Here is a 14,517-nt window from a genome sequence, read left to right as displayed (position 1 = left end):
ATTACTGAAATCTCTAAAATAGTCTTTTACTAAGTAATATAAAATGACCATGATGGGAAGGGGGTGGGGAACTGGGGGAGGGGAGGGGGGATAAGAAGCACAGAGGTTATCTGAAATTCACCACCTTGACATCTTCAAGAAAAGTAAAGAGAGTAAGTAAGTGAAAACTGAAGATTTTTTCTTTGTGCATGAGGGGTTGGACGGAGGTGGTCAGGGCAGATGTGTGTGTGTGGTGGGGGGCGGGGGGGTGAAGGTAGATGTCATGCAACAGTGGAAGAAAAACAGGCCACACTGTACAATACAATGTGGACTTATCAATAGACAAAAAATAAATTACTTTAAAAATTAGCAGAAACAGTCTTGAAACCAACAAGTACATCTATGTACTATGCACACAAATAACTTTTCACTTTTATAATGGATGCTGGGAGCATAAGCATGGCTAGCACATGGGCTGCTGCAGTAATGGTGAGAGTAGGAGGGGTGACGGGGGCAGGGAGGAGGCAGGGGTGATAGCCTCTTGTCCTCCTCACAGGGCAGGCAGCACACTGGACTCAATATTGCAGTTGCAATGACTATGGCAATGCTAAATTGCTACAGCACACTGTATTGTTTTCTAACTCTGATTGGAAATAAGTCAAACTTACACCAACTGCTCCACTTCCAGTAATGTGGCAAATTATTTTGTGAATACAGTGGGGTTTCGAACATGATCATTCACTATCTAATTAATATGAAGAGCTAATCACCAAGCCTTGGCAGGAGAGCACACAGATAAAGGTATTAACAGTTGCTAATTTTCGGAGCCAATGGCTCTTTCTTCTGGCAGAAGGGTTGAAGGGGATGGAAGAGGGCTTACGGAAAAGCAACCCTGGAGTTCTGGGCAACTTTTCTGAATGCTATCACTTTTCCTAACCTCATCAACACTTTTCCTTAACCCCTGTTACACCCCTTCAACCCTTCTGCCAGAAGAAGTAGCCACTGGCTCTGAAAGCTTGCAAACTTTAATGCCTTTATATGTGTGTTCTCCTGCTGCTGCCTGGATATTAGATTTTTTATCCATCCAATTACATCATATTTTCAAAAACTGATTATTCTCATTGGTTAAGAGAATAATGCTATTCTGATCTTATTGCCAAAGTATTATTTACACTTTCAACAGATTTTTGTACAATCTCACAAATTCTTTGAGCTTACTGTGTCCATTCCAGCTAAAATCATGTCAACTGCCATCCCTACAATATCCTTATGGCTTAAATCCGGTGATAAGAGATACTGTTCTAGAAGAGATGCCTGATGTCCATCATTTCGCTTCCATCCTTTTTCCATAGCTGTAGCCTTCTGTGATACCAGCTCCAATGCAACACTGAAATAAAACACCATATTTAGAAAATTAAAGGGAAGCATTTCCTTTTTTTAGTGCAACTTTTTTAGCTACACATCACAAGCAAAATTTAACTCATTTACACAGTAGCTTTTGAAGAACCTACTGCACACAAATTTCAGATTTCCAGAATGATGTGGCCACAATGTAGGTATACTGTGTTGTCAAAAGTCCCTAGATAAGCATCCTATCTCCCCCCCCCCCCCCCCCCCCCAAATAACACTGCAACACTGTGTGTTGTCACATGATGGAGCTGAAAGTGGATATATGTAGAAGCAATGTGTTAACAAGTATACTGTTTCTTGTCGTAATATGTCTACAGAATGTTCTCATTACATTTGTCACATGTTTTGCACTAAATTCATGTTGGGCATTGAAGATAGGGAGATAAAAGTTTCAATGACCACTATTAGAGATATTATTGTGAACTGAATTTTTTAGGGACACCCTAAACTCATATAATATTTTCATGATCCTATATAAATGACTAATAGAGAACACTGAACTCTAAAGCACATTTTTCAAATGGACCATTAGACATCCTGGGACTACCACTACAGCTCAAATACAGATTTTAGTGACAGGCTGATTTTCTGAATGACTTTAGACTGGTGGGATGACATATTTGGTCAATGGAGCTATAGGAGAAGGTTTTATGAAACATTGATTTAGAAGATATTGAATGACCCTCAAACAATGGAAATTCCAGGTAGGAATATCAAGAATATACGAATAGATAGGTTGCTATTTACCTAAAGATAACACACTAAGTTGTAGACAGGTACAACTAACAGACACTTACACCTAAGCTTTCTGCCACAGCCTTTGTCGCAAAAGGAGAAACTCACATCATTCACACCTCACACATACAAGACTGCCAGCTTCAGCATCTTGGACCACAATGCATTGTTTTTGTATGTCCATCCTTCTGACTGGAGGTTTGGGGGACTTCAGCCATTCACTTACATAATAAAATGGAACATCTACGGCAATCATTATGATATTATTTATTATATGACTACCAGTTTCAGTGTTTCAGTACACCATCTTCAGCTCTTAACCAATGGTAGTTGATAGTTGGGGACACAACATCATTGTTACAGTTAGTCAGCGAAAATCAGTTCATAGATGTTGGCCACTGATGGAATTGTGTATATGATTGGAGTTAACACTGTCAGCATCAGTTAAGGCCTAAAGATGGTGTACTGAAGCACTGAACTGGTATAAATGACATTGACAGGACTGCTGCAAGTGTTCCATTTCATTACATACAATGCATTGTGTCCGGAGCTGGTAGTCACATGTGCATCAGGTATGCTTGCTTGTGTGAATGAACGGTGCGTGTTTCTCTGTTTCTGATGAAGGCTGTGGCCAAAAACTTATGTGTGTCTTTTAATTATGACTGTTGCAACTTAGCATGTTATCTTTGTGGTAAGTAGCAGTCTATCTTTTCCTACTTTGTTAGTGATACCCAGGTCATTCTTCAGAAAGCGTGGAAACAAATTCGACAATCAATATGTCAGATCTTCTACAGCTACATACATAGTTCACAAACTGTTCAAAATTGCATATGAGAGAGTATTTGGTATTGTACCCAATATTCAGATTTCTTTCCTCTCCAATTGTGTATGGTGCACAGTAAAAGTAACTGCTTAAAAGCTCCTGTGCTTGCCATAGATAGTCTAATATTCTCTTCACAGGCCCTATAGGGGGAATACATTTGTTTCTTGGTTTCTCACTTAATACTGGTTCTTATAACCTTAAAAGTAAGATGTCACAGTCAGGTTGAATCTAGTTTTGAGCATCTGCCAATTCAGCTTTTCTGACATTTCCATGACACTATTTGCTGGGTCAAACAAATCTGTGATCATGTGTGCTAGTCTGCTTTGAATATGTTCAGTATCCCTGTTAATTCTATTTGGTATGGATCTCACACACTTAAGCAATATTTTATAATTGAATACACAAGTGTTTTGTAAGCCATCTCCTTTGTATACAGACTGCATCTTCCCAGTATCCTGCCATTAATTGAAGCCTGACACCTGTTTTATTAACAGCTGAATACACATCATCATTTAATTCATATCTACACAGATTGTTACATCCAGATATTTGTATGAATTGGCTGATTCCTGCTGAGAATCAGTAACATTACAGTCATAAGATATCATCTATCTGCATTTTGTAAAATTCAGAATTTTGCATTTCTGAACATTTAATGTAAGTTTAAATATTTATACTACTTTGAAATCTTATCAAGATCTCAAAGGACATTTGTGAATAGCAACAAAATCCTACATTTTAATCATACTCATAGATTAGTCACCAATGGTGGTCATGTATTCTGTGGAGAAAAGGATTCAATAACATCTAGAGAGATTATAATGGATTCTGAATGTGAATTAATATGGGTGAAGTTAATCATCACATGTGAGTAAAAAATGGTAATGAGATCCTTTTATAGGCCACCTGTGTCAGCAGCTGTAGTGGTAGACACTTCAGAGAGAACTTGCAGAATTTAGTGAATATGTTTCCTGATCACACAGTTGTAATGGGGGTGACTTCAGCTTTTCAGTTGTAGACTAGGAGTCATGCTTCAGAACTGGTGCCAGAGACAGGGACTGTGTGACATTATTCTGAATGTCTTGTTCAAAACTACTTTGAGCTGATAGGGAATCAACTCATGAAGGTGAAGTCTCAGACCTCTTAGCAACAACCAGATCTGAACTTCTCAAACTAGTTAACACAGAGGAGAGTATCAGTGATATGAGGCTATGATAGCATCTGTGACTATGGTCATTACAATGAATGTTAAGAAAGGCAGGAAAAAGTTTTTGCTTAGCAAGATTTATAGGATATAAATTGCAGAATATTTGAGTACTCAACATCAAATATTTGGTGCTCAGGGTGTTGGTGTGGAGTACAAAAGGAAAGATTTTGAAAGCATTGTTCAATATGTCTTAGACAAGTATGTTCTGAGCAAGGTCTTAAGGGATGGAAAAGACCCACTGTCATGTTATGGCCTTGTTAGAAAACTGCTACATAAACAAAGAGACCTTCCTCATGGATTGAAGAGAAGTCAAAACCTAGCTGACAAACAAAGGCTGAACAAAGTGAAAATGAGCATAAGGAGAGCAATGAGATAAGTGTTCAATGATTTTTGAAAGAAAAATTTTGTCAGCCGATCTGAGAAAAGAACCCTAAGATGTTTTGGTCTAACACAAGATCAGTAAGCAGTTCAAAATCTCCTATTCATTCACTCAGTGTCCATTCTCAAACTGAAATGGAAGATGACAAAGAGAAATACTGAATTCAGTCTTCTGAGATTGTTTCAGTGTGGAAGATAATAACACAGTCCCTCCTTTCCACCACTGTATAAATGCTGAAATGGCAGATATTGAGATAATCAATCATGGAATAGAAAAGCAACTGCAATCTGTTAGTAATGGAAAGGCATCAGGACCAGATGAGATACCTTTAATATTCTACAAAGACTATGCAAAAGAACTTGCTCCCCTTCTAGCAGCAGTTTATCGTAAGTTTCTGGAGCAACAATCATTCCCATTTTCAAGAAGCATCGTAGGAGAGATGCACATAATTGTAGGCCCATATCATTGATGTTAATATGGAACATGTTTTGTGCTCACGTATTGTGATGTTTTTGCAGAATGAAAATCTCCTGTATAAAAATCGACAAGGATTCCACAAACACAAGGTATTGTGAACTCAGTTCATTCTGTTCCTCTATGATATGCACAACGCTGCAGACATCAGCATTCATGTTTATGCCATTTTTTAGACTTCTGAAAGGCATTTGGCACTGTCGCTTAGTGAAAAAAAGAAGCTTACCAAGTATTGGACAAGATTTGTGACTGGATTCAAGACGTTCTTGCAGACAGAACTCAACCCATCACTCTTAATGGAACAAAATTGACAGATGTAAAAGTAATTCTGGGAGTACCTCAGGGAAGTGAGAGAGGATCTCACTGTTTACAATGGATATAAATGGTCTAGTATAATGCACCAGAAGCTCTTTAAAACTGTCCACAGATGGTGCAGTTGGCTATAAGAAGGTAGCAACGCCAGAAGACAGGAATAGTTTGCTGAAGGGCCTACAGAGGATTGATAAATGGAGCAGGGACTGCTAGATGATCCTGAATGTAAATAAATGTAACTAGTGCACTTAAATGAGAAAAGAAATCTGCTACTGTACAACTACAATACTAATGACAAATTGCTGGAAACAGTGACTACCACAGAATATATAGAAGTATCTATACAGAGTGACCTCAAGTGAAATGCCCACAAACAGTAGGAAAAGCTGATGGTAGACTGTGATTTATAGGAAGAATATTAAGAAAATCTAATTTATCTACTAAAAAATGGCTTACAAGGCACTTGTTTGATCGATTCTTCAGTATTGTACATCTATCAGGCATCCTTACCAGGTAGCACAGATAGAGGAGCTAAAGAAGATACAACAAAGAGTGGTTCCTTTCACAGTCAGCAGGGGATCATTTAGTCTGCAAAAGAGCATTACAGAGATTCTCAGCAAGCTCCAGTGGCAGACACTGCAAGAGAGGCACTGTGCATCACAGAGTGGTTTATTATTGAAATTTAGAGAGGGTACATACCAGGGAGAATCGGACAGTATGTTACTGTCTCCAACATATATCTTGCATATTGACCATAATGCTAAAATTCGAGGAATTAGAGCTAAAACAGAGGCTTAACACCAATCATTTTTCCCATGCACCATTCATGAATGTAACAAGGAAGGGGGGATCAGTTAATGGTACCAAAAGTACCCTCCACCACTCACCATCTGGTGGCTTGCATGGTGTTTATGTGGCAGTAGATTACAGCAAATTTATAATCTTAATTCCAAATATTCTGACAAACTTTAAAAGGAGTAGCTAATGAGATATTCTTTTAGTTTGTTTTTGAATATCTGGAGATTTTCAATTTCCTGCCTGATGTCTGCTGGCAACCTCCTATACGTTAGCACAACTGGACATAAAAGTCCTCTCTGAACCCTACATAGGGATGCACAGCACACAGAAATTACATTTTCTTATAGTATTGTGACTATGAGTTGTAGAGTAAATCCTAAATGCACTTCAGTTGTTTATAACAAATACTACTCAGGAGTATATGTATTGACATGGCATAGGTATTTCAGCAATCATTGATCTCACACTCCATACATCATGAATGGAATGGGAGGAAGTCGCAACAAGTTGTACAATGGGAAGTACCCTTTGCCATGCACTTCACATTGGTTTTGAGTGTGTAGATGTGGAGCTTCCTCAAAAGGATTCTGCAATTTGGTTATCAATGTTACACAATGTTCTCATTGTATGCTTCTGTAGAATAAATACTTTTTAGGCTTAGCTCCATTTCACCAGGACAGTAGTGAGTGAAACTATGCTAGCAATCTTGCCTGTAGGATAATTCGGTGAGACTTCTAATCACAAAGCAGGGCGAACTGAACTTTTCAATTAATTGCTACAATGCTGGAATCATTTGAGTTTATGATGTATCTCTGCCCTGGAACATCAATTGTGCAAACTCATTCAATTTATGCATACTGATTTCTGCTTCTGGTGGCTGCAAGTGAACTTGCTTTTCTTATGCTAATACTTTGTCCATGCAAAAGGAATGCCTTTAACACCACATGATTTTAGTTACCATAGCAGAATTTTATGCTCTATGCAATCAAACAAATGTTTCTTTAGTTCTACCATAACTGAGTTTGTGAAATCCAGAACATGTTTTGAGATTCAGTAATAAAAATCAAACAATGGAAAATCCAGGATGAAATGTTACAATATTATAAGAAGGAAAGTTGCCTCTCATCATATAGCAGAGATGCTGAGTTGCACATAGTAACAAGGAAAAGACTTTCACAATTAAAGCTTTCAGCCATTGGCCTTCGTCAACAATAGACACACATACGCAACTCACACACGTGACTGTTGTGTGTGTGTGTGTGTGTGTGTGTGTGTGTGTGTGTGTATTGTTGACAAAGGCCAATGGCCAAAAGTTTTAATTGCGAAAGTCTTTTTGTTGCGCTTATCTGCAACTCAGCATCTCTGCTATATGTGGGTGGCAACTTTCCTCTCATAATAATAAATATAATGTTTTTTGAAAAATTGTGATTTGCACAACAACTATAAGTCATTTTATTGTGAAAATCACTTGGTAGTTTTCACATAATAGTTTGAAAATGTGTATACACATATAGTACAATAAGCTATGAAGAAGGATTATGAGGAAGGAAAACTTACTTATTAAGCTAAGACACCGTGTCTAAAATAGACACATGTAGGATATAAAATCTTGTCCAAAAAGTTAAAATCATTCACCATATACAACATTCAGTGTTTAGAAGACTAAAATTAACATCATTTGAAATGCTATTGAATAGTAGGCACACATAACTATGCGGCTACTTAAGTGAAACAAAGAGTTTTCACTCCAACTTTGAATGCAGAAAATAGAACTATGTGCCTAATTTAGCAGTTACTTTCAATAGTAGACACAGTATGTCATATCATGGAGAACCTACTCATTATTCTCTTTAATGAGTAGGATGACTTAATTATCATCCATTACATCTTCACCTTCAGCAATAAGATTGTATTATACTATTTAATTCCACTATAAATCCTAGTTGAAAATGTCTGAAAACAGATATAATAATGCTGCACTTATCTGAGAACTAATATTGAAGAGATAGCAGAACTGTACTATTCATTTGATGCCTCAAAATTTCACTATTTCTTGTTTATTAAAAAGTTCAAGGGTTCTTATCACTCAGAAAATTACTAAGTGTTGAACTTTGAGTTTGGGAAGGGGCAGTGTTCTGCTGTGTAAGTTCATTATGCAGCTGGCTTTCCCAGGAGAGAGCATGGTGGTGAGTACTGTGGTGTTGTGGGGTGGCAGTACTATCAGAAATGAGCTGCACCTGCTCCTGCTTTTTTTCCACAGCTGACCACAGTCCTTTCATGGACACACTGACTCATTGTTTTCAGGGAGGAAGAGGCTGGGCAGAAAACTCACAACTGATTCCTTATGTATCATATTTCAAGATGTGATTTGCACTTCAGTGGTTCATAAAGCAGATGCTTACTATTGTTGAACTCCGTTTTCTCTATAGTTTATTATCAGACTGGAAGAAAGGGAAGTATTTTTAAGGAAATTAGAATAATAGGTTATACAAACAAATGTTTAGTAACTACAGTCAATATACTATGTGGGCTTTTCTATAAAGATGAAATAATCTAAAACCAACAGAAGACTATTCCAGAAGAATACCTTTATTGAAAAACAAGCTCAGCAGGTTTTTACCACCTTAATTATTGGTTGTGGCTTCTTTTAAGTGGACTGATAGTCTATTATACACAAAAATGCTATGACTGATAGTATATAAAAGTTATGCAGTATAAAACAATATTTCACTGACCTCTCCATAAAATGATATGCTATTTTGAACTTCTTGTACAGTGGAGTTTCCATGAATTTCCACAGCTGTAATCCATTGTCTAGTTCCACAACACAACTGTTAGTAGTCTCTGCAGCTTTAATCAGTTTTGATGATCGAGAGTCATTTTTCAGTCCATCTTCAGTAAGGCTGCCTAAATTAACGTCAAATGCCACTAACCCCACCACTGAGAATGAAATATAATAACTAAGCATTAGATCAAATGCAACCATGACATTCACATTTGCTGTGATATGTTACTTAAATGTGTTATAGGTACTTTTTTAAATTTTGTTTTACACATCTAGTCCTGAAGGGCCAAACTGAGAAGCAAATCTCCATGTCATGGAATGTGTCATTACATGAATTTATAACAGAAACATAATAATAAATAAAATAAAATGTTTATGAACCCTAAAAAGGTACAAGTTATAAGTTTATATATACATGATCGACAATGTAACACAGAAATTAGATTAATTTTTCAAGGAACCCTGTATAAACATGTAATGAAATTTACAGACAAGTAATATGGCACAATGAGACCAATGTAAAGTCTCTCTCTCTCTCTCTCTCTCTCTCTCTCTCTCTCTCTCTCTCTCTCTCTCTGTTTCAATATTGCCTAAATATGCACCAATGACATTGCATCAGAATTATAGTAATTACAAGACAAAATTTGTTTCATATCTCACATGGTAGTATAAGTTTTATGTTGTTTCTCATACAATGAAGAGCCAAAGAAACTGGTACACCTGCCTAATATCGTGCAGAGCCCCCGTTAGCATGCAGAAGTGCTACAACACTATGTGGCATGGTCTTGACTAATGTCTGAAATAGTGCTGGAGGGAATTGACACCATGAGTTCTGCAGGGTATGAGGGGTTGGAGATCCCTTCTGAATAGTGTGTTGCAAGGAATCCCAAATATGCTCAATAATGTTCATGTCTGGGGAGTCTGATTGCCAGCAGGAGTGTCAAAACTCAGAAGAGTGCTAATGGAGGCACTCTGTAGCAATTCTGGGCATGTGGGGCATCCCATTGTCCTGCTGGAATTGCCCAAGTCCATTGAAATGCACAATGGACATGAATGGACGCAGGTAATCAGACAGGATGCTTACATGTGTGTCACCTGTCAGAGTCATATCTAGATGTATCAGTAGTCCCATATCCCTCAGCCTCCACCAGCTTGAACAGTCCCCTGATGACAAGCAGGGTCCATGGATTCATGATGTTGTCTCCATACCGGTACACATCCATCAGCTCAATTTGAAAAAAGGCAACATATTTCCAATCATCAATAGTCCAATATCGGTATTGACAGGACCAGGTGATGCATAAAGCTTTGTGTTGTGCAGTCATCAATGATACACAAGTGGGCCTCAGTTCTGAAAGCTCATATTGATGATGTTTCATTAAATGGTTCACATGCTGACACTTGTTGATGGCCCAGCACTGATATCCGCAGCAATTTGCAGAAAGGTTGCACTTCTGTCACATTGAACAATTCTCTTCAGCCATCGTTGGTCCCGTTCTTGCACGATCTTTTTCTGTCAGCAGCAATGTCGGAGATTTGATGTTTTACCAGATTTCTGATGTTCACAGCACACTGATGAAATCGTTGTACAGGAAAATCCCCACTTCATCACTAACTTGGAGCTGCTGTGTCCATTGCTCATGTGCCAACTGTAATACCACATTAAAACTCACTTAATGCTGTAGCAGCATTAATCGATCTGACAACTGCATCAAACACTTGGTGTCTTATATATGCTTTGCTGACTGCAGCACCATATGCTGCCTGTTTACTTATCTCTGTATTTGAATACACATGTCTGTACCAGTTACTTTGGCACTTCAGTGTATATACATATGAAATCAACTTTAACACTACTCATGAAACTGTTGTCATGAAAACTTTTCCCTCCTAAATTCTCAAACTGCTTTTTCCAATAATTCACAGAGTCATTTTTACAGTCTTGTAGTAGTAATTCATGCAGATTGACCAGATAACTTGTCCCCACTGCTGAGCAGATTTGAAATTAAACCTCTTATCAAACATGCTTGAAAACAAAAAGATCAGCAATTTTCTCACTGCAGCACTCAACATGAAGGTAGGTAGTTCAAATAAATAGTGGTGAAAAAAATTGTTAACATTACTGTATGGTTATCAGAGCTAAGGAGAGATTGCAGCAAGTAGTTTCTGATCATCAGACTGTGCAACTATATCCAGTTTCATATTCCAGACTTCTTTTGAGTGTCTTACTCAGTGAAAGCAGTCATAGTGTTGACTGTAATCCTACTAGTTGTTGTGGAGCTTACAAGAGAACATTCCTAGGTATGAACTGCTAGTTGATGGCATTGTAGACCATATTACAAGTCTGCTAATAGCTGTGCATGCTGGTGTCTTCCATTGGTGCCTCCTGTTATATAAGCTAGTGCTGACAGCTCTGCAGCAGTCTCATCTGGCACTTGAAACTGCTATGGAACTGAACATCACTGTACAATTACTGGACCCTGGTAGACTTTTTAGGATCTCTCTCTCACAGAATGCTCTTTGCATTAATGCACATCACACAGATTTCTGGATGTGGTCATCAACACGGACATTTCTTCATATTCTTCTTTGCACTGCCTGTAGTTGTCAGTATTCACTGAGCCTGTGGTGTTGAATAAACTTCTTGTCAAATTGGTGTGAGACTTTGTACTGTGTATGAAGTAAATCTGTTTGCAAATAGGGAAGGTGCCAAATGTAAACCCAGTTAATATTTCTTGAATGCTGAATGATCATTTCAGCATTATGAACTTTCTTGAGAGCTCTATCAATTGACAGAAAGTGCAAGTGAAAGATACCATTGTAACATTGATTTGTGACAGCATGGAGGGACATTCAACTATTATGGAACAAGATAATGGCCTATGGTTTGATGGACCAGGGCTCCATGATATAGCAATGATTGATAATTATTGTGTATCTGATTTTGAAACACACGGAGACTTTTTCATTCCAGGCAATGTCCTTCCTTCAGAAAGTTAATTAAACTTTGAATACAAGAAATCTGTGGTTGAATTTTGGAAAAACAGGAAAAAGGGAAAAGATGGCTTCCATCCACTTAGCATAAATATCACAAAGCTATGTCAGTGAAACAGCTGCATCGTTGGGAAAAGTACATTGTTCTTGATGGCTCGAAACATGACATGATGATGGTAATACACTGCTAGACTTCACTAAAAGTACTGTCATTGTCTGGTTACCAATGATACTGACAATCAAAAGTGGGGCTTGCAAATGAGCAGGGAAGTAATGTTATGTAGTTCCAAGTCAGTCCCCAAATGGCTACTGAATTTTAAAGAGGAGCATGGAATTGTATCTTGAAAAATAGCAACATTTGTAACTAGACATTACATAAACAATAAAATTATCTCAACAATGTCACTTTAAAATTTTTAGTGCAAGTTAAGGAGCATATCAGCATTTTTATGGCTGAAAATGTTTACAACCCTGATTAGAGCATGTTGAATCTGGAGCTGCACATTCAATGTATTTTGTTCCAAAAGAGGCAAAGAAAATTGAATCCATGACGCAGTCACTGTCATCAATTACTCACAGTTACACTATTCAGCCTACAGTCTCTGCAGCTGGCAAACTGCTTATCCCCCTTTTATAGCTTTAAAAGAACCTAATAGATAGTTTGGAGTGAGAATTAAAGAATCTCCCTTTGAAGGCCCAGATGTTCTTGTGAAGCATCAAAATCTGGTAAACCGTCTGACCACATCAAAAGTTATTTGGCGGACATTTTATTTCCGAGTGCAAGAGAAAAATTTGTATTATTATAAGATTCCTAGGGTTATAAGCATGAGAAAATTGTTTGGAGTGCTGTTCCTGAGGAAAAGGAACTTGTTCAGTTAGTTATCCCAAAAGGCTCGATGGGGCAGGTACAGCCATTGAATGTACACAGCTTTCAATGTCAGAAGAATTTTGTGAGAAGATTTTCAGAACTAGTTCTGTTGCACGACCATGATGTTAATCTCCACTTGGGAAACAATACAGTCAAGCTGCAGTCACTAGCATATAGTCAATTCTTTTCACCAAGGTTTCCCAATCTACCAAAATATGCTTGATGCTTAGTATAAATAAGCATTGTAAAAAAAAAAGTTTCCATTTTGCAAAATTCATTAATGGTAGTGGGGTAATTTGAAATATTTTCAGTTTTTTTCAAAAGTTGATTATACAGCTTTCAAGAATGTTAGTTCCATTTCAACTTTCATATGAAACACATTTTTTTAATATTTCTTGGTTTCAGAGCTATTCGCTCTAAACCTAATACGCTAACTTACCTTTCTGGGTGTATTTTACCCCTTAAAAATGAAATTGGACACATACAAATAAACAGGTACTGCTTTATTTTGCCTCTTCTACATGCCCACTAAGTTTCAAGGTCATTCATTGACCTTTAGCAATATTCCCTTGTTATTGACACCACTGATAATATTAAAAAAGAGTATGATATGGACTTGAACCTGGAAGCACTCATTTCCAAACTGTAATTTCTATAATCATCGATAACAATAAAAATACAAGAATCCACTGCATTGCATAGGAAGCCACCACAGCTGCCTTCATAATACACTTGCATATATATCTGAGAAATCATCCACAGGTTAGAGGTTTTTTATCACTAATTCTTTGCAAAAGGAACAATGTGGGACCTTTTTTGTTGGTACAATGTTTAGTAATAATCATAAGGATTCAGTCAGCCATACTCATCAGACAATTTGTATTTAAAATAATGCTTGTTATACACTGATACAAGGAAAAAAGAAACAATCATAAACACTTACAGCTGGCAAAATATCATCCATAATTTTAAAACAAAATTTTTTCTCCATGATGGAGTAAGGGACATCATGACAGTAACAGAGACCTATAATAATGAAAAAATATTTCACCTATCACTCATTGGTTAATGTGCAAATTCTCTTTACTGACGAAGAGCAAACATGATAAGTTGTAACATAAAGAAAGATGCAGCCTAAATCTTTTATTCACCTTGACAGATGCCCAGTAAAGAAGAGAGATACTTTTGAAAGGAAAAATTGGCGAGTAGAAAGAAGGAATTACTGTAACATATTGTCAACATCAGAGCTAGAGCACAAATTAAGCTGGATGAGGGTAGATGACAGAACAGAAAACAGTCAAGAGGAGGAACTAAGGCACAAATTCACCTGTGTAGCTATAGGATAACAATAGAAAATCCAAATGAGAGCAGAAAATAAACATTTGCATCCCAATCATTCAGAACAGAATTCTATGTAAGTAGTTTTTTATCAACATAATTACATTATATGGTCACAAATGTTGTTTACTACCCAGTATAATTGCACTTTTGTTAATAAATGTTGGTATAGTACTTAGGTAAATGTTTTTCAAATGTCAAGAAATAATGTATCCACTTGATTGCTTCAATCTATGACTTTCTGAATGCCTTGCGAGAAACATGCAAGTGAGTTTTGCAGGACCAATGTTTTTGGAATCTGTGCTGTTTGACATGGGGAACTCAGTCTATTCAAGACATCTCATTACAATTGATCTCCGAATATGTCCTAGGTCTCTACAACTGATTGATGTCGATGACATTGGATGGTCATTTA

At 37.2% G+C, this 14,517-nt stretch overlaps 1 protein-coding gene across 2 annotated transcripts in view; it reads right to left on the bottom strand.

Annotated features, from left to right (window-relative positions):
- Positions 1-14,517, bottom strand: part of LOC126284443 (cytochrome P450 302a1, mitochondrial) — a 208,313-nt gene that overhangs the window by 47,315 nt on the left and 146,481 nt on the right. For both annotated transcript variants that reach the window (XM_049983364.1, XM_049983363.1), the window contains 2 exons: positions 8,853-9,057; positions 1,198-1,366 (listed from right to left, as the gene is read on the bottom strand). In XM_049983364.1, the coding sequence (XP_049839321.1) occupies positions 1,198-1,366; positions 8,853-9,057 (374 nt within the window). The remainder of the gene's footprint in view (positions 1-1,197; positions 1,367-8,852; positions 9,058-14,517) is intronic.

The sequence above is a fragment of the Schistocerca gregaria genome, chromosome 8, assembly GCF_023897955.1.
Source record: "Schistocerca gregaria isolate iqSchGreg1 chromosome 8, iqSchGreg1.2, whole genome shotgun sequence".
NCBI classification, from domain to species: domain Eukaryota; kingdom Metazoa; phylum Arthropoda; class Insecta; order Orthoptera; family Acrididae; genus Schistocerca; species Schistocerca gregaria.
This window is presented reverse-complemented; position numbering and strand designations above follow the sequence as displayed.